The sequence below is a fragment of the Miniopterus schreibersii genome, assembly GCF_964146895.1.
Source record: "Miniopterus schreibersii genome assembly, chromosome: 10".
Lineage (NCBI taxonomy): Eukaryota > Metazoa > Chordata > Mammalia > Chiroptera > Miniopteridae > Miniopterus > Miniopterus schreibersii.
In genome coordinates, this window is record NC_138110.1 from 60,285,794 (window position 1) to 60,313,709 (window position 27,916).

General features: G+C 41.3%; 1 protein-coding gene across 1 annotated transcript in view; it reads right to left on the reverse strand.

Annotated features, from left to right (window-relative positions):
• Window positions 1-9,855: 9,855 nt before the first annotated feature.
• RALY (RALY heterogeneous nuclear ribonucleoprotein) overlaps window positions 9,856-27,916 on the reverse strand; it is a 125,543-nt gene continuing 107,482 nt past the window's right edge. Inside the window, exon 9 of the mRNA XM_081148931.1 lies at window positions 9,856-9,878. Coding sequence (XP_081005057.1) covers window positions 9,872-9,878 — 7 coding nt within the window. The 3' untranslated portion in view covers window positions 9,856-9,871. The remainder of the gene's footprint in view (window positions 9,879-27,916) is intronic.

Below are 27,916 nucleotides of genomic sequence, written 5' to 3' on the forward strand. Positions count from 1 at the left end.
GTCCTGTGGTATCTAGCCTGGCCATGGCTGGATTTTTTATTTTATTTTTCAGGAAAGGGAACCATTTGTAAAATTATTTTAGCCTCTACCGGGGCCAATGGTCATGGACCACTGGACCATAAGTTCTGTAAGGAGAGGATCCATACTGGACTTGTTCACAGTATTCACAGCACCTGGCACATAGTAGGTGCTCAGTACACATTTGCTGAATGAATGCATAGGTTGGTCTTCCATGTAGTTGTCTGGACCCAGCAGCTAAGTGGTTTTTTATCACTAATGGACTGGGTCTTTGGCTTTGCATCCCTGGCTCCATCTCTAGGGGCCAAGTGGTGCCTGGTTGGTGAGCAGTGTCTGGAAAACACAGGAGCAGTGGCTGCAATATGTTCCCAATATTCTCATTAATGATGACATTATCAGCAGCAGCTGTGGTACAAGGTACAAAAGGTTCTTGTCCTATGGGCTTGCAGCCTAAATGATAATAAAACAAGCAACTGGCAGGGACAAGAAGCATCACTATCTCAGTTATAACAACAGCAGGAGCTTCCTATTTTATAGACAAGTAAAAGGAAGCCCAGAGAAACACAGATTGCCCAGTGTGCAGAATTGTGTTGCCAGCCTAGCCCGAAACACCCATCTTTTTTCTTGCACTCTATCCAGGTAGTTCCCGCTCTATCCTGTCCAGGTTCTGAGGTTTGCCTCCTATTGCATACTGGCTGTGTCACTGCAGGTACAACCCCGTCTTCAGTTGGGACAAGGTCCTTGGAAAGGAGGGAATTTTAAGGAATTTGAAGGATGGAAGATTGTCAGTGGACAAGTGGGCCAGGGGAGGTGGCTTCAGCTGTGCTGGCCCTTGAGCCCCACTGTCCTCACCTCCAAGGACAGAGATACATGGTAGTTATCAGGGCTGAGGCAACTGCTCCACATTTTTCTGTCAGCCGCTAGAATCTTTCCTGTACACAGTCCTTTTAAAAGTCATCTTACGGCCCTAGCCGGTTTGGCACAGTGGTTAGAATGTCAGCCCAAAGACTGAAGGGTCTCGTGTCCAGTTCCAGCCAAGGGCACGGACCCGGGCCCCGGTCAGGGTGCGTGCAGGAGGCAACCAATTGATGTCTCTCTCATATCAATGTTTCTCTCTTCCTTCCATTCTCTCTGAAAAAGCAATGGAAAAAATATCCTTGGGTGAGGATTAATAAATTAATAAATAATAAATAAAATCTTATGGCCCTGGCCCATGTGACTCAGTTGCTTGGGCGTCATCCAGTGCACTGAAAGGTTGCTGGTTCGACTCCGGTCAGGGCAAATGCCCAATTGCAGGCTTGATTCCCAATAGGGAGTATGTGGGAGGCAGCCAATCGATGTTTTACTCTCACACTCACATAGATGATTCTCTTCCTCTCTCTAAAAATAAAAAAATGTATGTTAAAAAATAATAAATAAAATCATCTTATGCCAGTTTGCAACTTCCTGTTTCTTGCTTATAGTGATTCCTTGAGGAAGAGCTGCAGCTGCTGGAGTGCACTGACAGGTGGCATCAGCTTTTCTCCCTACTGGCAGTTCAAGTAGATGATGTCATTCACAGCCCTTGAACCTCAAGGTGCTGGGGGTTTCTATGTGGTCCCTTACCTTGGCTGGTCCTCCCTCACAGACCCTGCTCCCATCTCTATCCCTTCTCTCCCCAAAGCAGTATCCCAGGTGCTCCTCTTCCCAGGGTCCTTCAAAAGATATGCCATACTCAGTTTCTCACAGCCTCAGAGAATCTCTAAGAATGAAATTTCAGGCAATGGCTTGGGACATTTTAGGTGACACGTCCCAATAATCCAAGATAAAGGTTCCTTCCTACCTTAAAAATAAAAGTCAGTTATTTTACCTGATTGGGTAGTTCAGTTGGTTAGAGCATCATCCAGATAAGCCAAGGTTTCAGGTTCAATCCCCAGTCAGGGGACATATAATAAATGGAACAACAAATAGATGTTTCTTTCTCCTTTCTCTTTCCTCCTCTCTCTAAAATCAATATATATTTTTTTAAGTCAGTTATTTTACCAGCAAAAATGGGTTTATTCAAGAACAGCAAAGAGTTGCAAATCAGGGCAAGCAAAATATAACAAAAGCCATAGAGGAAGTCCAACAAATGAGGAAAGGGACCTTATTTTATGGAGAAAGAAAGTTGGGAGAGGTTGTTTTGAACAAAAGTCCATTGGAGAAAAGAGATTTAAGGGAGATGATGGTTTCTCATTGGCAGAGTTGCTGGGGTAGTCAATTTCTTGTAGGAAATGTAATGTACATCTTTTTCTGTTGACCTATAACTGATTCCTGTTCATTCTTCTGTCGGGGTCTATAACTGACAATTTGCCATCCAGTGGTAGTACTGTGTTAGAGCTTCCCTTTCTGGCCTCTGGACTCCATTTTAGTGGTTTCCTTTTATTTTCAGATCACCAAGCCCAAGACCAATGCCTGGAAACTGGCTAACAGAGTTGGGGTATGAGTGAGGAAGGATTCCTGAACACCTGCTTTTTACTTGGGAGCCCCAACTCAGGGTTTAAAATGCCTGGGGACCAATGGTCAGTTTATTTAGCTTGGGAGAGGGAGAAACCCCTCTCAGGCCCCTGCATCTCTGGGAATCCCTGGAAAAAAAGGGAGGAGTGGGCATAAGTGGCACCTTTGTTTGGTAGCCTCCTAAGGCAGAGCCTTCTGGCTGTAGGGACCCATGGCATCGCCCATTCACAACCAGCCACCCCAGGTTTATCTGCAGATCCTCCCAGGACAGAAAGCCCAGTAAGACTGTGTATGGAGTTGTAGTCTTTCTTGTTCTCAGGGGTGAAGTGGGGGAGCTCCTTTAGAAGGGTGAAAGACTGAATGGTATAGTTCCTTAATGTTTGCTTTCTGTCTGGTCTGCATTCCCTGGGTTTGGCATCTTCGGGTGTTCCCACGTTTAAAGGTAGGGGGCAGCATTGTCTCCAGCTGTTGGATCTGGATAAACGCTTAAGAGGAGTACAGCCGTAGGGCCGCGGTAATCGGGTTTCCCCCTGGCCCCAGAGATAGCCCGTTCGCAGCACGCCGGACTTCCCTTGTGAAGTGGACTCCGCGAAGGGAAAAGGATCTTCCAGGTCCTTTAAAGAAACAGCCACACTTTCAATCAGCCTGCGTATGCTATTTGGATTTTAGCCCAGCCCAAACCACATCTTCTGAAGCCCCGCCTCCTAAAAGCTACACCCAACTCATTAGCCACGCCCCCACCCAGTCCTGAGAAGCCACACCTACTAGAGGTCACCTGCCCCTGCAGCGCCCGCTGGAGAAGGAGAGCGGCTACCTGAAGCCCCGCCCCGCGGGCGGCAGGGCGGCGGGGCGCTCGGGAGTAGGGGCTGAGCACGTGGCAGGAGCGGGCGCTGCGGAAGAAGCGGCACAGGCTGCAGGCGTCCGGGTCACCGCAGGCAGGCGCCCGCTGTTGGCAGCTGTCGCGGGTGGCTACGCAGGGAACCGGTGGCTAGGGCCGTAGCCGCGTCACCTTAATCGAAGCCTTTTTCTGCGGGGAAATGCTGGGGCTGCCCAAGTCGCCCAGTCCCACCCCACCCATCCTCACCTTTGCCTGTGAACTCGCTGGGATATGGAAGCCCCTGACCCGACATACCCACCTGCTGCCCAAAGGGCACCCCAGGGCACCCCACCCGCCCCCTCCCCACCTGTTCCCTAATCAGTCCCTCTGCCTCCATCCTTGTCAAAACTGACCTGGCCCGGTCTGGCTCTCTTCCTTCCCTTGGGGACCACACTCAGCTCCACAGTTTTTAATTACCATCTGTCTTCTCCGTTCCTGTGCATCTGCAACCCCCCTCAGTTCTGCCTTCACAACAAACCCGAGTCCACCACTTCACTTCTGCTACCCTGGGCCAGGCCCCTGTGTTCTGTGCTGCTCTGGGCCCCTTACAGTCAACCCTTCAGTGCTCCAAAGGAACCTCTCCAAAGACCTATGATGGCATTCCACTCTGCTTTAAGGCCCCCCAATGGTTTTTCTTTGCATTTAGAATAAAACATAAACTTTACTTTGGCCCTGAGGCTCTCTGTGATCCCCTCCCCCCCCCCAAGTCTTTACCACACTGTCCCATTGGCCTTCCTTCTGTGCACCAAATGTAGAAAAAGCGTTCCTGTTGCAGGGCCTTTGAACTGGAACTGAATTTTCAAATTTTATTTAATTTTAGCTCTAGCCAGTGTGGCTCAGCGGGTGGGCGTTGTCCTGTGCACTGAAACTTTGTCCTGTGCACTGAAACTTTGCCCCTTCTAGTACCCATTGGGGCACATGCCGCGTGGCCAGCTCCATCAGATCATGACGCAGCCCATCTGACATCAATGTTTCTCTCTCTCCCTCTTCCTTCCTCTCTAAAAAAATCAATAAAAAGCTTTACAATTTTTTATTTAGCACTGCTCAACGTGGCTCTGTGGCTGAGCATTGACCTAGGACCCAGGAGATTGCAGTTCGATTCCTGGTCAGGGCACATGCCCAGGTTGTGGGCTCTGTCCCCAGTGGGGGGTGTACAAGAGGCAGATCAATGACTCTCATCATTGATGTTTCTCTCTCTCTCTTTCCCTCTCTCTTCCTCTCTCTGAAATCAATAAAGATATATTTTATTTATTTATTTATTCTTGTCAGGGGCACATACCTCAGTTGAAAGCTCCATTCCCGGCCCTGTCGGGGCACGTGCAGGAGGTGGCCAGTCGATGCTTCTCTCTCACATCCATGTTTCTCTTTCTCTGTCTCTCCCCCGCCCTTCCACTCTCTGAAAACCAATGGAAAAAATATCCTTGAGTGAGGATTACAAAAAAAAAAAGGAATGGAAATCTCAGTCACTGGCCTTGGCTATGCTCACCTGGCTACCACTGGCCTGATGACTCTAAAAGGAAGCCACCCTCTAGGGCAAGAAATTCAAGGAGACTGCCAAAGGGGAAAGGCGGCAGAGGATGGAGAGAAAAGGCACCCCTGTCTACTACACAGAACCACCTGAGAGAGGGAGGACCCTGCAAGAGCACAGAGGTGAGTGTGGGAGTACTCCAGGAGCTGCACCCCAAACTGGAAGGAGGCTGAGGAAATTAGAGAGGTCCTTGCTTGAGAATAACTCACAATATCATCCAAGACACTGTACTGTTTAGCCACCCCTTTGCTCCTGCCTGCCCAAGGCATTTCTTTCAGTTGTACCACAGCTCTAGCGCTGTTCTCCCTTTTATGCTAGTTATTTGTCTTCCCTGCAGGACCAAAGGTTCTTTAAAGACAGGAACTCTGTTATTCATCTATACTGAGCATACAAAAAACTGATTCAGTTCAGAGAAGCATTTACTGAGGCCTTATTTTGTGCTGCACATAATACTAGGTATTGGATCAGGGAGTAGAGGGGAGCGGGTGGGCATGGAGATAAATATGTCTGTCACAGGCTCTTCCCTTCAGTCTAAAATAGGATTTATACCACTTTCTACCTCAAACTATCTTCCCTTAACCAGCCAGATTCCACAGCATGTCTTATGGACTACTAGGGTAAAGTGCAAATGCTCTGTCATGATTAAGTTTGTAGCAATTAGTATCACTGGATTAGTTTTCTTTTCCTTTTTTTAAAAATATATTTTTATTGATTTCAGAGAGAGGAAGGGAGAGAGAGATAGAAACATCAATGGTGAGTCATTGATGGTTTGCCTCCTGCACACCCCCTCCGGGCATTGAGCCAGCAACCTGGGCATGTGCCCTGATGGGGAATCAACTGGTAACCTCCCCGTTCATAGGTAGATACTCAGCTACTGAGCCACACCGGCCAGGCTGGATTAGTTTTCTGTTTTCCTACCCAAGGGTAGAATTCTGAGGAGGTGAAAAGAGGAAGAAGCAAAGAAATAAGGATCCAGAGAGCTTTGGGACATGGCGTTAGGAAGCAGAATCTGCTGAGGGTGGGTGGGACACCCAAAAGCAAGAAGGGGCTGCTAAAAAGGGCCGGAGAAGCCTTTGTCATAAATTTGGCTCACTTCTCAAGACTGCCTCTTTGTGGTCAAAGGATTTATCTTGTGTGCCTTAAGTCCTTTAAAATTTATTGGGACTTATTTTATGACCCATTATATTGTCAATCATGGCAACTATTCTCTGTGTACCTAAAAAGAATGTGCATTTTTTGGTTCCTGGGAAATATGTACAGGAGACTATAAGACTAGGACAATGAATTCTGGAAAATGAGACCCTTTATAGCCACGGTTTTAAAAACAGATTTAATAAAAAATTAATCTTTAAAGGCTGTCAGTGTTTAGTAGAAGCAGGATGCAGATGACAAAGAAATTATGAATTAGAACTACTTATGGGCCTTTCAATTTTGTACAAGCCTCAAGTAAAGAATTTCTACAGTGTTAAAGACAAGAGTGCACAGTTACTGAAGGTCAATTACTTGTTCCAACAAGTTGCACTTTTGGGTGATAGTCTCTCTGACTCACATTCTAGAGACTTGTCTTTCAGAATCTTTGCTGTCACTAAAAGGAAGATCTCTCGGTATAAGAATGCTGGTTTGGTGTGGTCTTGTTATGGAGGTGCATTTTGGCTATCTGCCTTTCAATTGTACTAAAAGTAAAACTATCTCAAGGTCCATGCAAAGAAGAATAAACTCGAAGCCATGCCACATAAACCCCATTCTTTATATCATTATAATTAAAACTCCAGCACAATGCAATTTCACATTCTTGTCACCTAGTTGAATAGTTTCTTATGTAATCACTGCTTAAAGCATTAGCCAAAGATCCAAAAGACATTTCTTTGTGTATGATCCTTGAACTTCAATCCAAGATAAAACACCCCCCCCCCATGAAAATTCTCTGTATTTTCTGTTCAGTTTTTTTTGTAAACCTAAAACTGCTCCAAAAAGTAAAGTCTATTAAATTTTTTAAAATCTTAAAAAAGAGAGAGTGTATTCTGTTGTTGCTGGGTGGATTAGTCTATAGATACCAGTTAGGTGAAATACCAGTAAATAGTGTTGCTCAAGTCCGCCATATCCTTACTGACATTTTTTCTATTTGCTCTATTGATTATTAAAATGGAGTTGTTAAAATCTCTTACTATAATTGTGTATTTGGTTCTTTCTCCTTGCAAGTCTCTCAGTTTTTGTTTCATGAATCTCTGTTGTTAGGTATATAAATTTTAAAGATTGTTATATCCTCTTGATGAACTGACCTCTTTCTTATTATTCCTAGTAATATTCTTTGCCTTGTAATCTACTTTACTTGGTATTAAAAGAGCCATTTCAACCTTATTTTGTTAGTACTAGTATATCCTTTCCCATTCTTTAACCTTTAACTTACTTGTGTTGTTTTTGTATTGAAAGTCAGCTTCTTGGAGGAAGTTTGTAGTTGGGTCTTGCTTTTCTATCTAATCTGACAATTTCTGCCTTTTGATATTGATGTTTAGGACACTTACATTTAATGTGATTATTGATATAACCGAGTTTAAATTTACCATTTTGTTCATTTTCTTTTTCTTTTTTTAAATATGTCTTTATTGATTTCAGAGAGAGGAAGGGAGAGGAAGAGAGATAGAGACATCATGATTCAGCATATTGTGGAACTGCCCTGGGTGTACAGTTCAAGGGAAAGATTTATGGAGTAGGCTCTCAACTCTGAGGCACAGAGGCTCTACCCACTTCTCATAGCAAAGGGCTGCCTGGAATGTTCCTCCCATTTATGGGTTTGCCTGGGCTGTAAAGCAAAGGCATCTGCTCCAAACTCTTCTGCATGGACATGGGGACATTTGGACATAGATTTTCCCCCAAAATGCTGCCTTTTGCATGGAGCCACTGAAGTGGTAGGTTGTGGGGGTGGCAAGGAGGCAGTAGACAGTGAGAATTAGGAGTCCACCTTTTCTCAGGTGGCTATTCCAGTTGCAGGCATGCAGCATCTCCTTCCCAGCTTGTCCATAAACAATACCTACTCACGTATTAGTAAGGACAGGAACTCACTGGAACTAACACATGCCCTGGCATTTAAAGTCTCCAAGCAGATTCAATTCTAGCCTTGCCACACTAGGTGCACATAGTTTATCCTTTTAGAAGGAGTCAATAGTATGAGTTTCTTTTTAATGCTTGTGGAGATTCTACCTCAGGAGCAACTTGGAAAAAATAAAAAACTCCTTCTTAGAGAACTTATATCTATTTAGATCCAGAGTAAACAAGCACATAAAGGACTGCTTGCTCAATATTTCTAAGATGTGGGGTAATAGGAACCATTTTCATTTGGGGGGCATCTGGTCAGGAGGCCCTTAAAAGGAGTAGGTAGTCTCAGTCTTCCAGGCTTTATTGTTTGAACTTCCACCAGTCTGAGCCAGAGAGTCCAAGTGGGCCAGGAGTCCAAGGATAGAAGACCCCTTAGGCAGGAGGGCTGTAGTGTGAGTATAGAGCTGCTGGGATTGGGGTAGGCACATCCCCCATAACCTAAAAAGCTTGTCCCCTGGTTAGCCTTCCTTCCTCTAATTTTTCAGGCCCTGTGATCTTTACTACAAAGCAAACCATATGATTTTGATTCTGACTCCTGGCTTACTGAGAGTGTTTCATGTCTCCAGTGGCAGGAAGCCCTCCAGCCTCTTTAAGCAGTTGCTCTGGCATCTAAGAGAGGAAGGCAGCTTTTTTGGATTTTCTCAGCAGCTGGACATGGTAACCCAGTGGAGAGCAGCGTTCAGTGGAGGGTAACAAGAATGACTGTAAGGTGGGAAGACACTCCTGGGATTCACAGAGGTGGACTCCAGGCTCAGGCATCTGTGGGGTTTTGTCCAAAGAACTGGCTTTTCCCCCCCTCATTCTATTCCCGGATTTCTGTCTGTGTCTTCCCTGGGAGACCAGGACCTAGCCCTTCTGAAGAGATAGGGGAAGGAAGTATTGTCTGACATAAGGGACTACACAAAGCTTCTAATCCTAGAGATTGGTGTTCAGTCACCGAAATGACTGTAGTCAGGTAAACGTCAGTGAGCTTCAGTGGGATTTGCTGGAAGAAAATTCTGTGATTTGAGTGGTAGGAAAGGTGAAGGCGAGAGGAAGCCAGTCACTTCTCAGAAGGAATCAATGCTACTCCGTATAAAGGGGTAAGAGATGGTAACAGGCTAAGAAAAACCTTAATAATTTTGTTTATTTATATAATGCTCTATAATTTTCAGTCATTTGTTTTTGTATCCGGGCCTGTGCATTTGCTGACTTTTCCTCTTGAAATTTTTTTTTTTTAGCAGATCCCCATATGGCCATCTCTTTCTCGTCCCCCAGGTTTCAAATGTCTCCTCCTCAGAAACGGCTTTCCTGGCAAACTCTTTCATGTGATTCCCACCTCACTGCCTATCACGTCACTTTGTTCTCTTCTGAGAATTTATCATTACTTGAAATTACTTTGTTTACTTGTTTTGGTCTAGCTACCCAACCATAATGTAACCTCCATGAAAATATCCCATCTGTCTTGTTCACTGTTATACCCTCAATATCTAGAATAGTGCCTGCAGAGCAGCGGGTGTTCAATGAATAAATGCTGAATGAGGGAATATATGAGTGGAGTGTTAGGGTTGGGAAAGCTAGCCAAAGAAAGCTAGGTAAAATTGGAATGGGATGCATATGGCCAGAAAGAAAAGAAATAATCAGGAGAGGAAATTGAGACCAGTAACCAAAATCTTCTGAGAAGTGGAAATAAATAAAAATAAAAAAAACAACCACATTTTGTTTGATACCTCCCAACTTTCATTATATTCAACAAACTTTTGGTAGGTACTTACATGTGGTCTGCATTATGCTAACTGCTGCGGAGACACAGATGAACAAAGTCGTAGGTTGAAAAGGATGGGGAGAGGAAGTAAAGTCAGGAGTTGCTCTCTCCTGAGTTCTCAAGCCATTCACCGAATTCACCATCTGATAAGGAGACATAAAAAACAGCTATGTAAAAATGGGGCAAGGACCATGAGGAGTGTTGGTGAATTTCAATAAGGGGAACATGTCAGGGGAAACTACAGAGGAGGTAATATTTGATTTGGGCCTTGCAGATAAGTAAAGAGTTCATTAGGTGGAGAGGGAGAGTATTCCAGGCAAGGAAACAGCATGAGCCAAGGCATGGAGGCATGAAAGTACTTGCTATGCTTGGAAAACAGCCAGCAGAACAAATTATTCCCTGTGATGAGAGTAGTGTGTGCATGGGGAAATGACTACACATGAGGCTAGAAACATGGGTGGAATGAAGTGGTGAAGGGCTGGCCTTATTATGGGACATTCCACTGAATGTGCATTTAGCTACATAGGAACCACCTAGATTTTGGAGTGAAATTCTTGGATCAGCCCAGCTGGAATGGCTCAGTGGTTGAGTGTTGACCCACGAACCAGGAGATCACGGCTCGATTCCAGGTCAAGGCCCATGCTTGGGGTTGTGGGCTCAACCTCCAGTAGGTGGTGTGCAGGAGGCAGCCAATCAATGACTCTCATCATTGATGTTTCTATATCTCTCTCCTTCTCCCTTCCTCTCTCTGAAATCAATAAAAACATATTAAAAAAAAATTCTTGGATCCTCATATGATGAACAGTGTTATGTTAGCAAATTCTCTCCATCTGTGACAAATGTCAATCAAAGGCCTCTTGGCTTGATGCCCAGAAATCTCAGTGTACCTCATAGGTGTGGCCTCAATACAGTCCAGCTGAGGGTTTGGGAGAAGTGCTAGGCCAGGGTATAAGGCCCTTAACACTCACCCAAGGTCAGGATGAGATGCTTTCATCCCATCAATGGTCTCACACAGCGAGCCCCAGGCCATTCCCCACATACTCCAAACCACAAGACTTCCAGAAAGCTAAGACAGGGGAAGCAGCCCAGGGACTAGGGTGAGACAACGAAGGCATGCATCTTTGTTTTTTTTTAAGTTTTATTGATTCTTTTAGAGAGAGAGGAAAGGAGAGGGAGAGAGAAATAAACACCTATGTGAGATCGATACATTGATTGGCTGCCTCCTGACACCCCCAACTGGAGATTGCACCTGTACCACGGCGTGTGCCCTGACTGGGAATTCAACCAGCAAACTCTCGGTGCAAGGGACGACGCCCAACCAACTGAGCCACACCGGCCAGGGAGGAAGGCATGCATCTTGAGTGCAAAATTCAAGGGGCTGCTGAAATAATGACATTTTAATAAAACATTAAAAACTAAAAATCTATTCAAGTGAAATCAATGATCAAGTGAACTCTCCTCTGTTATTCTATTATCCAGCTCACTATTCAAAGGTCATATGTGGTCTTGGGGTAAATCTCTCATGGGTTCTTCAAACTTCTCCCTGAGATCAGGAAATGGGAAGCCTAATTAAGCCAGCCCTAGGGAAGTGAAATGTGGAAGTATCAGCACCACCCACCCCAGTTAATCTGGGATCTACACAGAAGATGGGGGAGCCTACATTTGTTGCTTACTTGAAGCACTCCCCTGAAGCTGGAATATCATCAATGTGGATCTCTACCCATAACTTGGCCTACTGCCTTTTCCTGGAGAGGCTTCACACCCTGGGAACAAAGTATGAAATAAGCCTTGCTTCAGTGTTTGATGGGTTAATCTGCTTGAGGAATTAACTGTCTTATTTTCTGTGGTGTCAGCCATTTCTGTACTTCGTGAAAGAATGAACCATTCATATCTTCCTTCACACACCCCCTCCCAAAAGAGCAACCAGGGCCTTTTGTTCTGGAGATCAGACCTTCTTTCACTTCAGAAAAAAGAAAAAAAAAAATCAAGAGGCTTTTGTTTTTGAAAGCAGCCCAAGGTCTTAGAGGTGATAAAGTTGTGCTGAGAGAAAAGGAGGCTTTTAGGATTAGAGGAGGGCAGAAAGAGAATTTCCTGAGCCTGGCTCTGAAGGGGGTGGTGCTAGAGTCTCCTTGTGCGGTCAGATCCTGCTCCTCCTAGTCCCCCACAGACCTCTGGGACAGTAGGACCTTGAATGCAGATGACTGTGTGCTCAGGGAGGTGCGCAAAGGCATAGCTATTTGAAAGCCCCAGCAGAGGTCTCCGTGGCCCCGCTAGGTCTAGAGAAGGAGACCTAGAATAGAACATTGTCACTGGCAAAGAGCACCAAGGGTGGCAGGCACTGACAGGAAGACATCTCCCAAATACCTGTAAGCTCCTGAAAAAGGACCAAGGTTGGACCAAGGTGGATGGGAGCCAAGGATATTTAGAAAACTGAAGAAATGTGACATTTAGATGATATGTCCTTAATGATACAAAGTTATTCCTGTCAACAGTGTTTAACACCATCCTTCATACTTTCAAGTATGTAGGTTTCTTGGCTCAAAGAAACCTCCAGCTTGATTTGTTTAACCCTGTTTCTCAGAAGTGAGAGGCTGGAAGTGTTCCCAGATTTATGTATGTAGGCGTGCATGCTGCTCTGTGAGCGTGCTTCACACCTGAGCACCATCTAGTCCCTCTCCCTCCCTTGCCAAGTCAATGGGAGTCTGAGTCAAAGGTAAATTTGGGCAAGGGATATGCCCCGTAAGTGGGAGGAAAGGGAGCTGGGCAGAGTGGCACACAAGACAGGGATTGCTCATTAGTGGGGATCCTCAAACCTTGCTGTGAAACCCATCTGCCAGTCTGCCCTGCCGCTAGGTTGCCACACCAGAGCTCTGCTCCACACTTTGGGGAGAAGATTGAGATGTCTTCTTTCAGTTGGAGCTCTTTGGAGAAGACCCAGCAGCAGGAAAGAAGGAGAGAACCTAGGACCTATAATCACCAAATTGGGGACTGGAATGTTTAAGGAATGTCTTTTTGCAATGTTACTATGTAGTTTTGGCATAAACTTAAAATATATTCAGAAACATCTATTCAATTCACTAGCTAAAATGCTCAGGGATTTAGAGCAAGAGAATGCTAAGTAACTGAGGTTTAGCTAAAATGATTTTTCAGTTTTTACCATTGAAGACATATTTTAAAAGCTAAGACTACTTTTCTGACATTTGGTGATTCAGTTATTGGGGGCTTAGTTCATGCCATGCACTATACTATGAAAAGGATGTAAGACGCTGTCTCTGCCTGCCACGAGTTAATAGGCCAGTTAACAGTATTTTCGCCCAGCCGGCGTGGCTCGGCGGTTGAGCATCCACCCATGAACCAGGAGGTCACAGTTTGATTCCTGGTCAGGGCACATGCCCGGGTTGCAGGCTCATTCCCCAGTAGGGAGCATACAGGGGGCAGCCGATCAACGACTCTCTCATTATTGATGTTTCTATCTCTCTCTCCCTCTCCCTTCCTCTCTCTGAAATCAATAAGAACATATTAAAAAAAAATTTTAAAGTAGCAGTATTTTTAAAAATATATTTTTATTGATTTTGAGAGAGAGAGGAAGGGACAGGGAGAGAGAGAGAAACATCGATGTGAGAGCAAAACATCACTCGGCTGCCCCCTGCACATCTCTGCATGTGGACTGGCAAACTTTTGGTGCACAGGATGACATCCAACCAACTAAACCACACCAGACAGGGCCTGAGGATGCTTTTATTAATTCTTAGAGAGGAAGCGGGGAGAGAGAGGGCAGGGGGAGAGGGAGAGAGAGGAAGGAGAGAAACATTGATCAGTCGCTTCCTGCACATTGCTTCTCGTACACACCCTGACCAGGATCGAACCTGAACCTAGGTATGTGCCCTGATGAGGAATCAAATCCAAAACTTTTGGTTTACAGGACAACACTCCAACCAGCTGAGCCACCCAGCCAGGGCTAAATCTTTGTTCTTTTTTATTTAATCCTCACCCGAGGGTATTTTTTCATTGCTTTGCAGAGAGAGTGGAAGAGAGAGAGAGAAACATCGATGTGAGAGAGACACAGATTGGTTGCCTCCCGCACACGCCCAGGCCAGGCTGGGGATCGAGCCTGCAACTGAGGTACGTGCCCTTGGCCGGAATTGAACCCAGGACCCTTCAGACCGAGGACTGATGCTCTAACCACCGAGCCAAACCGGCCAGGGCAAAATCTTTCTTCTTCTTAAATGTAAGTACTTAGAGATATAAACTCCCTAAAGACTGCCATAGCTGCATTCCATAAACTTTGATATGTAGTTTTATCATTCCCTTCAAAATATTTTCTGATTTCTTTTTATTTCCTCCTTGTCCCATGGATTAGTAAAAGACATGTTTGCTTAATTTTAAAATATCTGGAGATTTTCCCAGATACTTTTTCACTTGACCTTAGCAAAAGGCCGAGAAGCAATCCCCAGATTCTTTTTCATATTGATTCTAATGTGATTATGTTGTGGCTATATAATAGGTAAAATAGCATACTTTGTATTGTTTCAAACTTTAAAATTGTATTGATACTTATTTTATGGTGTGGCATATGGTCTGTATTAATATTACAGGTGTACTTGAAAAGTGTATATTTTTCAGTTTTGGGTGAAGACTTCAATAAATGGCAATTAGCTCCAGTTGGTTTACACTGTTAGTCATGTTTTCCTTACTGATTTTGTGACTACTTGTTCTGTCAATTACCAAGAGAAGGGTGTTGAGAACTCCAGCTGTAATTGCATGTTTGTTTACATTCTCCTTCCATCTGCCAGTTTTACTTCATATATTTGGAAACTTTGCTATTTTATGAATACACATTTAGAACCACAGCCATTTTTTATACATTAACAAGTGTCCTCTTTATCTCTGGCAATGATCCTTTATCCTGAAGTGTATTTTATCAGATATTAATATAGTCACTTTGGCTTTCTTAGGGTTACTGTTACATGAACCCTCCTCTTTAACTTCCTGGTTTTCTTACTGCTTCTTGCATGGGGCTGCTATTTCTGCTTGTACCTTTATTCCATTACTCCTCTGGAAGGGCCTCTTGAAGGTCTCCATCGTAGCCCTATGATTCCTGCAAGGCCAAGCTCCAATCCTACTTACTTCCCAAGGCCTTCTCCTTCTTCCTTCTCCCTTTCCCTGTGTTATTACAGCTTCCTGCTTTGAAATCTCTTTTGTCACTTTAAATATGCTGCCTATTTTTTCATTTTTATGTTTCATATTTAGATTCCTTTTCTCACCATAGAACAAGAGTTCTCAAACTGTGATCCAAGGATCCCTTGGGGTCCCTACCTTTTAGTGAGTATATGAGGTCAAAACTGTTTTCAAAACAATACTAAGATATTATTTGCCTTTTTCACTCTGATTTTTTCATAGGTGGAATTTTCTAGATGCTGCATGACATATGATATCACAACAGGTTAAATGCAGCAGACATGGGAATCTAGTTGTCTTTTATCAAGCCAGACATTAGAGATCACAGAAATGTAAAACAATGCCAATCTTTTCATTAATTTTCTGTTTTTTGTTTTCTTTTTACATCGTGGTTCCGTTTTGCAATTATGAATAAAACTGCTATATTTCTGTTTAATGGCATAGATAAACTTAGTCTCTTTTTTTTTTAATCCTCATCTGAGGATATTTTTTCAATTTCCATTGCAGAGAGTGGCGGGGGAGAGAGAGAGAAACATCAATGTGAGAGACACATTGATTGGTTGCCTCCTGCACACATCCCGACAGGGGCTGGGGATCCAGCCTGAAACCGAGATACGTGCCCTTGGCCAGAATGAAACCTGGGATCTTTCAGTCTGTGGGCCAATGCTCTAACTACCAAGCCAAACCGGCCAGGGCAATTTGGTCTTTTTGTAAAACTGTACGACCCTTATATTACTGGGAGAGAAAACTTCTGGTCATTAAGTATATTTACAAATTCTGCCTTCTAAATAGATCCTAAAATTCACATTCCAAGTTTTGCAAGACGGCCATGATATGCAAAATGTAAAGTCATCATGTTGAAGTTTCTCTTTTACCTATGCTATCAAAATGCCTCCTTAAAGCCATCTTGATAGCCTTGCTGGTGTGAATGCATCCCATAAGTAAACTGGTGCAGTCTATTCCTCTGCTGCAGGGTTTCTCAAGCTGGGGGAATTTTAAAGGAGATTATGTGTAGTTTAAGAAAGATATTCAGTATACTGAAAGAGACATAGGTTTTAAAAACCGGAAAAATGTGGTCATCCTCACAGATTTTGACCATTTTTCACAATTTTTTGTTTTTGAAAGTATAGTTTTCATAAAACTATGGTATTTATGTTGTTGTAGGCATATTGTTGTTATTTTTAAATAAGTAAATATTTAAAGTTTCTCATTCTCAACTTCTAACATGGTAAATATTACTAGATAAAACTCACATAAACAAAAGCTCTTTGGGATCCTCAAATTTTGTGGAGTATAAGGAGGTCCTGATGTCAGACCGGTGTGGTGGCTCAGTGGTTGAGCGTTGACCCAGGCACCAGGAGTCGCTGGTTCAATTCCTGGTCAGGGCACATGCCCGGGTAGCGGGCTCAATTCCCCTGCAGGGATTGTGCAGGAGGCAGCCCATCAATGTTGATGTTTCTCTCTCACTGATGTTTGTCTCTCTTTCTCCCTTCCTCTCTTTCTAAAATCAATAAAAACATTTAAAAAAAAAGAGGTCCTGAGACTAAAAGTCTGAGAATTTAAAGAGGGCAGGAAGCAGGTCTTATACCTCTGTGAATCTCCATTGCCATGCACGTTGTAATATTTCAATAAATATTATTTGATTATGAAAATGTGGAAATTTGGAGCATAGATGTAAGTCAAAGTAATTTTTTTAAGGGGACATTTTGTCATCATCTTAAATGTTACATTTTTACTTCCTAGGTACAAACTATACCTAGCTATACCTTACTTGTTTCTTCTGCTGCATGTTCGTGGATGAAATAAAAAAATGAGTAAAGGACACTATTAAATCTGAGGGAGCTCCTGGGCTGTCAACATAGGGGAGAAGATATGATTCAGAAAAGTTTGAACCCTACAAAAAATTTACTGGGAATGTTAATTTGCAGAAACCCCCATTATAGAATGAGAAAGCTTTAGTTATGAGGGAAAAACAGTGTCATAAAAAATGCCCAAGATTAAGGAGAAACAGCTGCATTAAAGAGCACCAACAATTTGATTTTAATTGCATAGAAGATAATTGGCCCCAATTGGCCTGTGAAAGATTCATAAACAAAAGAACACCAGGGGGGAAAAACCCAAATAATGGTGCAAGAACTGTTAAAGCAAGACAATGAGATTCATTTCAGCCTAAATTATCCCTTAAGTCACACTGTCTGCAAACTAGGAAAACATTTCAATTAAAGTTTTCTAAACCTATCTTGGAGCTTTATTTAAGAAGCTGTAAATATATGAGATTTTTTTTTTTTACTTTTTAAAAAAATGTTTTGACTTTTTGGAGAGAGAGGGAGGGAGAGGGGCAGAGAAAGAAACATCAATCAGCTGCCTCCTGCATGCTCCTTACTGAGGATCAAGCCTGAAACCTGGGCATGTGCCCTGACCAGGAATCTAACAACCTCTTGGTGCATAGGATGACACTCAACTGAGTCACACCGGCCGGGCTATGAGATTTGTAATTCTCATCCTTAACAGGAGATTTTATATTTCCCTATTCTTTGACCTAAGATTCTCATCATTTTGGTGTGAAAGCTTCTGAAAACATCCAAAAATATTTGACCAGTTTTAGATTACGGGCTTAAATTAAACTGATTGAATCAAAGCCTTTCTCTAAAACCCAATTTTCATCAAGTCTTTACTATCTATCTCAGAGACCAGTAAACTTTCTGTAAAGGCTTTGTGGGCCATAAGATCTCTGTGGCAACTCTGTCTTTGTCAGAAAGCAGCCACAGAAATATAGGGTTTCCCAAAAAATGTATGCACACACTTTGAATAATTATAAAGACAGTGTTTATTAAAATACATTTCATTTTAAAAATTGAGCTATCAGCTGTTAAAGTGTGTATACATTTTTTGGGGCCGGAATGAGCAGACATGCATCCCTCACCAGAAATAGCCTCTTCCCTTCATCCTGCCTTTCCAAGTCCTACCCATCGTTTGGGAACTGGCTATACTTTCTTCATGAAGCTTTTACGGGTAACTCCAGTAAACATGCCTCTCTCCCTTTCCTCAACCCTTCATGATTATCCATAGCCCTTACTATAGCAAAATATTCTGAAATTTTTTCAGATCACTTAGCCAATGACAACACTATAATACATCAACTTATGTAGGTCCCTATCTTCTCTAGGCAAATCTTGCCTGGAGGGCAGGAGCTTACAGAGATAGATTTACTGAAAAGCTAATTTAACTTTCAATTTAGGGAACTTACTAGCTTAGGTCACTGTACTTAATTCTGTAATTTAACTTTCAATTTAGGGAACTTACTAGCTTAGGTCACTGTACTTAATTTTGTATTTATAATTGTAGATTCTTTTACTTACAGAGGGCCTTCAAATTTATGTGTTTCAGGAGCCACAAAACCTAGATCTGCCTCTGGGCCCACTACAAGGTTGGTACAGCAGAGATTCCTTTCATTTTGGGTAGGGGAGCACCTGTGACACCCCAAACTAAATGTGATGCCTCAAATAAAATGACCTAAATAGTTAGAGTTTTATTCTTCTCAAATATCTGGGGATATTATTTTCTAGTATTCCTCCAGAACTTCACTATAAAGAAAACTCATAATGTCATTTTATACCATAGGTATAGATGGACACTAAAGACTTTCTCTCTCTCTCTCTCTCTCAAGGTAATAGATGTAAATAAAAGTCGTGATTAAAAGAAAAAGTCACATGGAAATATAAGGCTCCTAAAAACTATAGCAGGTGTATATTTTCACACACACAGAGTCTTTTTTTTATGAACTTTTTGTTTATTTGTTTGGTTTTGTTGTTAAATATATCTTTATTGATTCCAGAGGGAGGAAAGGGAGAGAGAGAGAGAAACATCAATGATGAGAGATTCATTGATTGAGCCCACAACCTGGGCATGTGCCCTGACCGGGAATCGAACCCTGATCACCTGGATCCCAGGTGGACGCTCAACAGCTGAGCCACGCCTGGCCGGGCACACAGAGTCTTAATAACAACAAAAAAAGCAGTGTTCTCCCCAAAGCCTGAGACACCCTCCAGAATCTTTTCCTTGCTTCTTTTTTTTTCATATTTACCAATATTTTCCTAAATAAAATATTTATACTATTTCTTGATTTGTAAATTTTTTAACATTTTAAAAATTGATTTTGAGAGAGAGAGGAAGGGAGCAGGAATGAGAAAAACATCGATGTGAGAGCAAAACATCGATTGCACACCATTGACTGGGGACTGAGCCCACAACCTGGGTATGTCAGGACCCAGAATCGAACAGGCAACCCTTTAGTACACGGGATGATGCCCAACCAACTGAGCCACATAAGCCAGGGTATTGATTTGTAAATTTTGAACAGTACTTAAAAAAGATCAAGATTCAACACCTTATACTTTTCCTCCCTTCAGCCTCCCAATATTGTTATATCACAATATTTTAAATTAATCAATGTTGCATGTTAACCTTATTGTGGGTTTTTAAGTATGGTTTACTTCTGAATATATAGTTGTATTACGATTACATTTTCCTTCTTATACAACCTTTAGTTCTTCTTGAAATTAATAATTGACTTAGTTTTTGCCAAATTTTCTTTATCAGTATCACTAATTCTTCTAGATTCTCCAATAGAAATGTAAAATGCCTGTATCATTTACAACACTGCCAAATATGTCAGATAATCTATCAGTTTCACTGGAAATACTCCCCTGGAGCACTCCTTTCTTCAGTCTGCCATATAGCTGTCATCTTGGTTTTTCCTTTTGCCTCTTTTCCTAAAACCTGTCTTTGTCTTTCTTGCTCCAGTAGAGCATATTTTCCAAGTGTCCCAGGAAAAGTTAGGGAGGGGAGTAGTAAATTTTTGATCCTAGCATGCTTGAAAATATCTTCAGTTGTCCCTTGTACTTGATAACATGATTTCACATAGAATTCTAGGTTGAAAATACTCTCAGAATTTTGAAAGTTCTATTTCATCATCTTCTAGCCACCAGTGTTAATGATGAATAGTTACTCTTATTACCTACCCTTTCATAATAATCCATTTTCCTTTCCCTGCTCCTCTTCACCTCCTATCACCAAACTTTTTTACTTTCTCTTTATCCCTTGTGTTTAGAAAGTTCATGACGATGCGCCACAGTGTTCTTGCTTTGGGGTTTTCCCCTTCCTTATGCTGGGCACTCAGCAGGCTCTGTCAATCTGGAAGCTCATGTCCTTCAGTTATCAGAGATCTCGTAGTTTCTTTGATAATTTCCTTCCCTTCATTTCTTCTCTATTTCTGGAACTCCTAATAGCTTAACGTTAGACCTTGTGAATTCATCTTCTATCTTTTCTCTTATTTTTCATTTCTGTCCTTTTGTTCTATTTTCTAAGAGATTTCCTTAATTCTTCTATATGTTAATACTTCTATGAATTACTTATTTTTGCTACTATATTTTTAATTTTTCAGTGCTTTCTGATTGTTCCTCTCTTGGAGCATCTTGTTTTGCTTTATGGATGCATTATTTTATACTGTCTCTCAGAGGATGCTTATTGTTTTTTAAAAGACATTCTTCTCTCTATATTGTCTGTTTCCTCTCACTTTTTTCTTTTCCATTTCAATTTGATGCTGTCTTTCTTGGTGAAGGTTTCTCTCAACTACTTGGTGATCCTTTGCTGTCCCTTCTTATTTAAGAGTGAGTCAAGCCCGCCTGGCGTGGCTCAGCAGTTGAGCATCTGACCTATGATCCAGGACATCACAATCCGATTCCCAGTCAGGGCACTAATATCAGTACCTATGGATCTTTCTTCTGGAGTTATTCAATTTTAAGTTTGTCCCAAAATTAATTCTCTGCTATTCTGCCTGAAGAATATAAGCCTTGCTGTTAAAATTCTTGGAGTAAAACAGAGCAAGATGATCAGGTGAGTTCATCATTAGTACATAGACATTCATCTGGTCTCTGCTTTCAGTGTGGTATCCAGCCTCCCCAGCTATAATCGTTAGCTGTGCCTAGTATATCAGTCTGAGTCTTATCTAGTTAAATTTTTCCCCCCACAGAATAAACCCCCAGGATTCTGCCAAGGAGATGGAGAGCTAGTTGCCTCATTAAGCAGGATGAGGAAGGGAACAGGTAGTTTCTTATACAGACTTTCAGTCAACTCCCTTCTTTTCAGCCCCTCACATCTCTCTGCTTCTGTAGTGCCTGCTCCTTCCAATTCCTGACATTCTAGTGTTCTGCACTATGAAACTGCTTGCCTCTTGTTAGTATACCCCTCTCAAGCATTTGGAATTCAGTTTTCTCAGCTCAACTTTCCATCTTCCAAAAATGTGCTGATATCCCTCATTTGCTATTGTCTTTCTTATTCTCCTTGTCCTCACGAGCTGGTAACTTTAAAAATATTAACTCACTGTAATTTCAGTGACTTGAGAATGAGAATAGAAATAAACATGTGTTTAATGTGTCCATGTAAAACAAGAGTTGCAAGACTGTCAAGATGCTCATTCTTTTGCTCCTGTAAAGTGTGTCAGAACTAGAAAATTCAGAGGTAAAATTCCACTCATGAGGCTTATGTGGAAATAGCTTGGTCGGAGAATTGTAGTATCTGTTTTCAAGTCCTGTTACTATCATTTCTTGGTTGGCTGATGTCAGGTTAAGTTACATTTTCTGACTGCTTCTTCATGTGTTAACATGGTGATAATCATCCCTACACAGCCTATCTTACTTGTAATGACCAAATAAGATAATTGATATAAATGCACAAATATACGTCAATATATATCATTTATCATTAACTAATAGACAAAGTCAAATATATTTTGAGAGGCAGTGTAACAGAGTAGAAAGAGTATGAGCTTCAGAGTTACAAAGACCTGGACTCAAATTCCATCTCTGTCATTCACTGTGTGATCTTGGGTCACTTAACCTCTCTGAGCTTCATTTTCCTGTTTATAAAATGAGTATAATATTATTAACCTGACAAGGCTGTTGTGAGGATTAAATGAGATAATACATGAAACACATCTGGTGTAGGATCCTGATACTTGGTATGTATGTTAATTCTTCAGATGTTAATTCTTCCTTATTCCACCAATTTGGGACCAGCTTTCTTACGCTCACATGAAAACCCTGAGCTTGTATTTCCTCAATTAATGCTAAACAGCATCAGTAATTAGCATCTTAGGTCATCAACAGTCCTCATAAAGGCTGTTTTATTTGCTGCTTTCCTGGGACCAAATTATGAGGCAAGCAGCTCAAATTGAAAGAATTCAGCATACATATCCTTTGAAGTGGTAACAGGTTATTGCTGAGGCATCGTTAGGAGTATTTTGTTGTGAAATAAGACGCGAAACTTACAATGAATATTAAAAGATACCAGGGACACTGGAATACTGGAAAAATAATACTCGAAAAATTATCTTAAGAGTAATTGGTTGTTGTTTTTTCCTTTCTATTTGATCCTCACACAAACCCAGAAGCTGGGCAGGCTTTATTATCCCGTTTAAAGATGAACAAATCAAGGCCTGAGTAGAAAAGTGACTTCCTCAAGATTTACTAGTCATCAGGGAACAACCAAGAACTCCGATCTCTCCATTCAATGGTTTTTTTAAACAATATTGTGGTTAAATACACATAACATAAAAGTATTCATCTATGACTGAACATGGGCTGCTTCCACCTCTTGCCTACTGTGAATAATGCTGCTATGAACATGGGTGTACAACTATCTCTTCAAGACCCTGTTCTTTTGGATATATACTCAGAATTGGAATTGCTAATTCACATGATAATTCTATTTTTACCTTTTGGGGAACCACCATACTATTTTGAGGAACAGCCATACATAGAGGCTGCATAATTTTATATTCCCACCAACAGTGCACAAAGATTCCAGTTTCTCCACATTCTTGCTAACATTTGTCATTTTCTGCTCTGTTGTTGTTCTAATAGACACCCTAATGGATGCAAGGTGGTATCTCTCTCATTGTGGTTTTCCTAAGAGTTTTGAAGTCTTCTGTAGAGATTCCAAAACACTAAGTAAACCTGGGTAACATCAGCAATAATTTAAAACATTAAAATGCTACTAGATTTAAGACATTGTAGGAGGCAACAGTACACATAGGACCTGCCCTCAAGGATTTTATATCTAGTTGGAAAGAATACATGCATATAAATAACAATGCAAGATAGCATAGTCAAAATGATATAAATATTAGATGAAGACAGAGAAGGGTAAAATTATAGTAGGCTGGGCTGATTAGAAAAGGCTTTTAAGAGCAATTTTAAAAGGGAGGGTTTAATTTATCCAAAAGAAGAGACAAAGAAATTAACTTTTTATTTCTAGTATTAATTCATGCATTCTTTCAACAAACATTTATTGGGCTCCTAATCAGTTCTAGACACTGTGCTGGGTTTGGGGGTTATTATGACTCTCAAGAGCAAGGCAATGTGTACATGGTGTGCTGAATCACTTCTTTCTTTTTATTGTGGTAAAACACGACATGAAATTAACCATCTTAACCAATTTAAGTGTACAGTTCAGTAGTGCCAGTAGTGCTAAGTATATCCATATTATTGTGCAACCGTTCTCCAAAACTTTATCTTCTTGCAAAACTAAAACTCTATACCCATTAAACACTAACTGCCCATTCCCTTTTCCTCCCAGCCTTGGCAACCACCATTCTACTTTCTGTTTCTGAGTTTGATACTGTAGATACCTCATATAAGTGAAATCATACAAAATTCACCTTTTTGTGACTGTCTTATTTCACTTAGTATAACGTCCTCAAAATTGAATCACTTCTAAGGGTCTGCTAATCTATCAACAAGAATGTTATCACCTCCTTTTGCAGTGAATCATAAAGGGAGTATGTAAAGCACATTTTTCCCCAGACTATATTCACACCCAATTATTTCAAATGGAATATAGTTAGGAAGTTTGCCATTTTCCCTTGGGAAGGAGGCTACGTTCAAGCTAAGGCTGTTGCAAGCCAGTACTCAGCCCTCATCTATTACCTCATATGGGTTCTTGCATTCACAAACATGTGCTAGGCACTGGGAAAGCAACAAAAGATGAGTAAGGCACAGATCCTGCCCTCCAGGATCTCAAAGGTAGCTATAATATATGATATGGGCTGTAATTGAGTAATGAGAGAAGACAAGTTGAAAGGAATAGCTTTTCCCCCACCGCCCACTAAGTAAATCATAGACTTCTTTTAAAAAGTAACATCTAAGCTGGATCTTAAAGAATGGGAGGAGTTCATCAGATGGGGAGAGAAGAGACAGGCATTTCAGCCAAGGACCAGCATGTTCAGGTGATATTAAGTGATTTAGTATAGCTGGAACTTACAACACAAGTATTAAGAAAGGTACAGAGTAGAGTGCTGAGGAGAGCTGGAGAGGCAGACTGTGGATAGTTTTATTCTAAAGGTAAAAGATATTTAACTGATCTTTAGGCAGGGAAGCAGCATGATTAGACTTTTTAAAGGAAGCTCCAGGCCAGATGGAGGATGAACTGGAAGTTAAGAACCAAGACTGTAACATTAATCAGAGAAGGATGTCAGCTAGTTAACCAAATGGGGTCTCACAGACCCTTGTGGTGAGCACTGGAGTTCAGGATCTCAGATCTGGCCTGCAAGACAAGAAATCTGATTTTCCTAATGCATCTAGCATGGAAATATACTTGAGAACTGATTCACAATAACCTAATTTGTAAGAGAATGTGATATTAAGTATAATCCTAATTTACTAATACGCATTCATTCATTCATCAAACACCTATAAAGAATCTACTTTGTGCTAAGCATTATTCTAGATTCTAGGGACACAGCTGTGATGAATAATTTCCTGCCCTCAGAGTTATATTCTAGAGTTTAATATATTTTCTCAGTGTCTAAAATATTTGTGTTTGCTGTCCAGAGTACTTCTTCCCAGAACAAAGGAACGAAGGAATCTAAATTAGTAATCAAAATGTTGTTTGGTGAATGATGAAAGAGAGATGGATGATATTAAGGTCCATTTCATTCAGGAACCAGGTGAAGCCTAAGAAATTATCTATGCTTTAGGACAAGTGTATCTGCCAATGGCTAGTTAACAATGTTCTTTGGGTTTACGATTTCTTGATCCTGAACATTGCTGGATGAAAAAACATGGCCAAATCCTGGCAGATTCCTCTCTTTCTGGGTTCCAGGTAAACCATTTCAATTCTAGTACATTCTTTCAGACATACTGGATTACAATTAATTTTAATTATGTTAGCTTTAGTCATTTTTACTATATATGATTAAATAAAGGTTCCAACTTCAACTATATTACTGTAAGCAATCATGCTAAAATTTTGGACAAAACCAGGCACTCTGCTAGATGCTGGGAATATAGAGTGAACAAGACAGATTTTGTACCTATCCTCAAGGAATTTATATACATTCTAGTAGTGAACTGGGATCACCACTAAACAAATGACCAAAAAATTGTGGTTATGAAGAGGCAAGAGGAGAATGCTGCAGTATCTGAGAGAGATGAAAATCACCTGGAGCCTGGCCGGGCATGGCTCAGTGGTTGAGCCTCCACCCAGGATCCAGGCGATCGGGGTTCGATTCCCGGTCAGGGCGCATGCCGGGGTGGCGGGCTCGATCCCCAGTCGGGGGCGTGCAGGAGGCGGCCGATCCATGACTCTCTCATCATGGATGTTTCTCTCTATCCCTCTGCTCTCCTCTCTATGAAATCAATAAAGATATATTTAAAAAAGAAAAAAAAAGAAAATCACCTGGACTAGGCTAGTGGCATTGGAGATAGAAAGAAATGGTTGGATTTAAGATTTATTTTCAACATAGAATTAACAACATTCGATAATTAATTGAATGAAGGTGAGGAAAAGGAAGGAATCTAGTTAACTCCTGGGTTTCTGACTTAAGCAACTGGGCAGGTAATACCCTTAATTGAGATGAGGAAGACTTGCACTAGAAAATACCCAGAGTTCTGTTTTAAACACAGTAACTTTGAGATCTCAACAAACAAATGTAGAGAAGTAGCACTTGAATATGTGAGGCTGAAACTCAGAGGAGAGGTTTGGGTTGAAAATATGGATTTGGAAATCACTGACATAATGACAGTACTTGGAGATAGTATTTTCATTAGAGTATATATAGCCTGGTCAACTTGCTTAGAAATGGTGATTCCTAAATCTCCTCAGTGACACATTTTCTCAGAAATCTTTTCTATATCTGACTAAATAATTAAGAATCCATTCCTGCTAGTTTAGTTCTCAAAGAATGACTATTCGAGACTCCTTTGGGGGCTCCTCACTGTACCTCTCTGTCTACTACATGAACCCAAAGATAAATTCAATTTCAGAGTTACTAGCTGCTTTTCATTAATATCTCAGTGACTTGTTCCCCCCCCCCCCCCCCCCCCACAAAGTTCGTGGATGCTCACGGATGAAAAGGGTTGAATAGGTCTGGATTTCTATGTGGATTATAATTATGTTTTCTGTAAGTTAAATATCACCTACAAGGATGTATGGGCTTGCTTACCAAGTAGAAAGAGTACTGGGCTAAGACTCATGCGATCTGGGTTCTAGTTCAAGTACTGTCACTATTTAATTTTAAGTCACAGCCTCTATAGGCCTGCTATTTTATGGGTCAAGTGAAGAGACAGTGGTATATTTTAAAGCCTATGAAAACATAAAATTTAGTATACAATTGAAGATTATAATCATTAGCTTACTACTGGGCAGCTGGAGATCTGGGGTGGTGCTAAGCATCAAGAATGGTCCAGAGTAAAGATTCTAGTAGTCTGTTTCTGGATTTCTCACTATTTTTGTGGACTCTATAACTTGGCTTCTGTATCTATAAAAGAGGAAAATCACAATGATTTCCCTCACCATTATAGGAAGAAATTAATAAATGCCTATGTTTTGCAGAGATTCCTAGATGTGACTGATTAGAAAAATACAAATAATGATTTGTATTGATGCTCTTATTAGCTAAGTCTAAGTAGGATCTATCTCTTGGAAAACCTGGAAAAGCTTAGCTACCATAGCTTTGTGACTTTTGCCAACTCCCCAGGAAATTTTGGCTTTACCTGGAAAACAAACTACTACCTTTGGGGAAATCTCTGAAGAAAATCTGTTGCAAGTGCCAGTTTAGGGAGGTCATGCCTTGTACCATGCTGTAAAGGAAAAGAAATTTTTTCACAAAAGTGATCAAGACAATTTGCTAAGCATATCAGCATTTCCCAAACAGGGAATGGAGATACAAGAGGCCCCATTAAGACTCTGTGTATCTTTGTTAGTGTGAACTGAGCAACTTAAGGGTGATTTCCTGTGAGCTCCTCTCTACCTCTATCATTTTTCTCCCTTTGTTTTCCCCTCATTTCACTTGTCTTGTCTCAGTCTTCATTTTCCTAGTTGGACAGGCATTTCAAAAACTTAGGCCACACTGCTTCCTCTCTCCTCCTCAAGGCCTTCCCACTTAAAGTGATTTGGGAATTGTCAGGCCTTAAATATGTTATGCCTCTCCCAGGAAGAAAAAATGGTATATATCAGTGGATTTCGATCAGCGGTGATTTGGTAATGTCTGGAGACATTTTTGGTTGTCACAGCTAAGGGGAGAGTGCCACTGGCATCTAGTACAGCAATTTTCAACCAGTGTGCTACAAGAATTTTTAAAACATGTAGTACCTGTCTATTTAGTCAGGGGCACTGACCTCTTTTCTTTCACACTGTCAAATAAATAAAAATGACACAACAATAGCCATCCAGTGTGAATGAATCAAAGTTATACCCTTTTTTTTGTCAGATGGGAAAAAAATATATTTTTTGGTGTGCCGCAGAATTTTAGTAATTAGTTTATGTGGGATGAAAAAGGTTGAAAATCCCTTATCTCGTGTACAGAGGCCAGGGAGGCTGCTAAAAATCCTACAATGCACAGAACAGCTCCCCAAAACAAAGAATTATCTGGCCCAAAATGTCAACAGTGCTTCTGTTGAGAAACTCTGGTACATACAGATATCAATAAAGATTACTGAGGAGG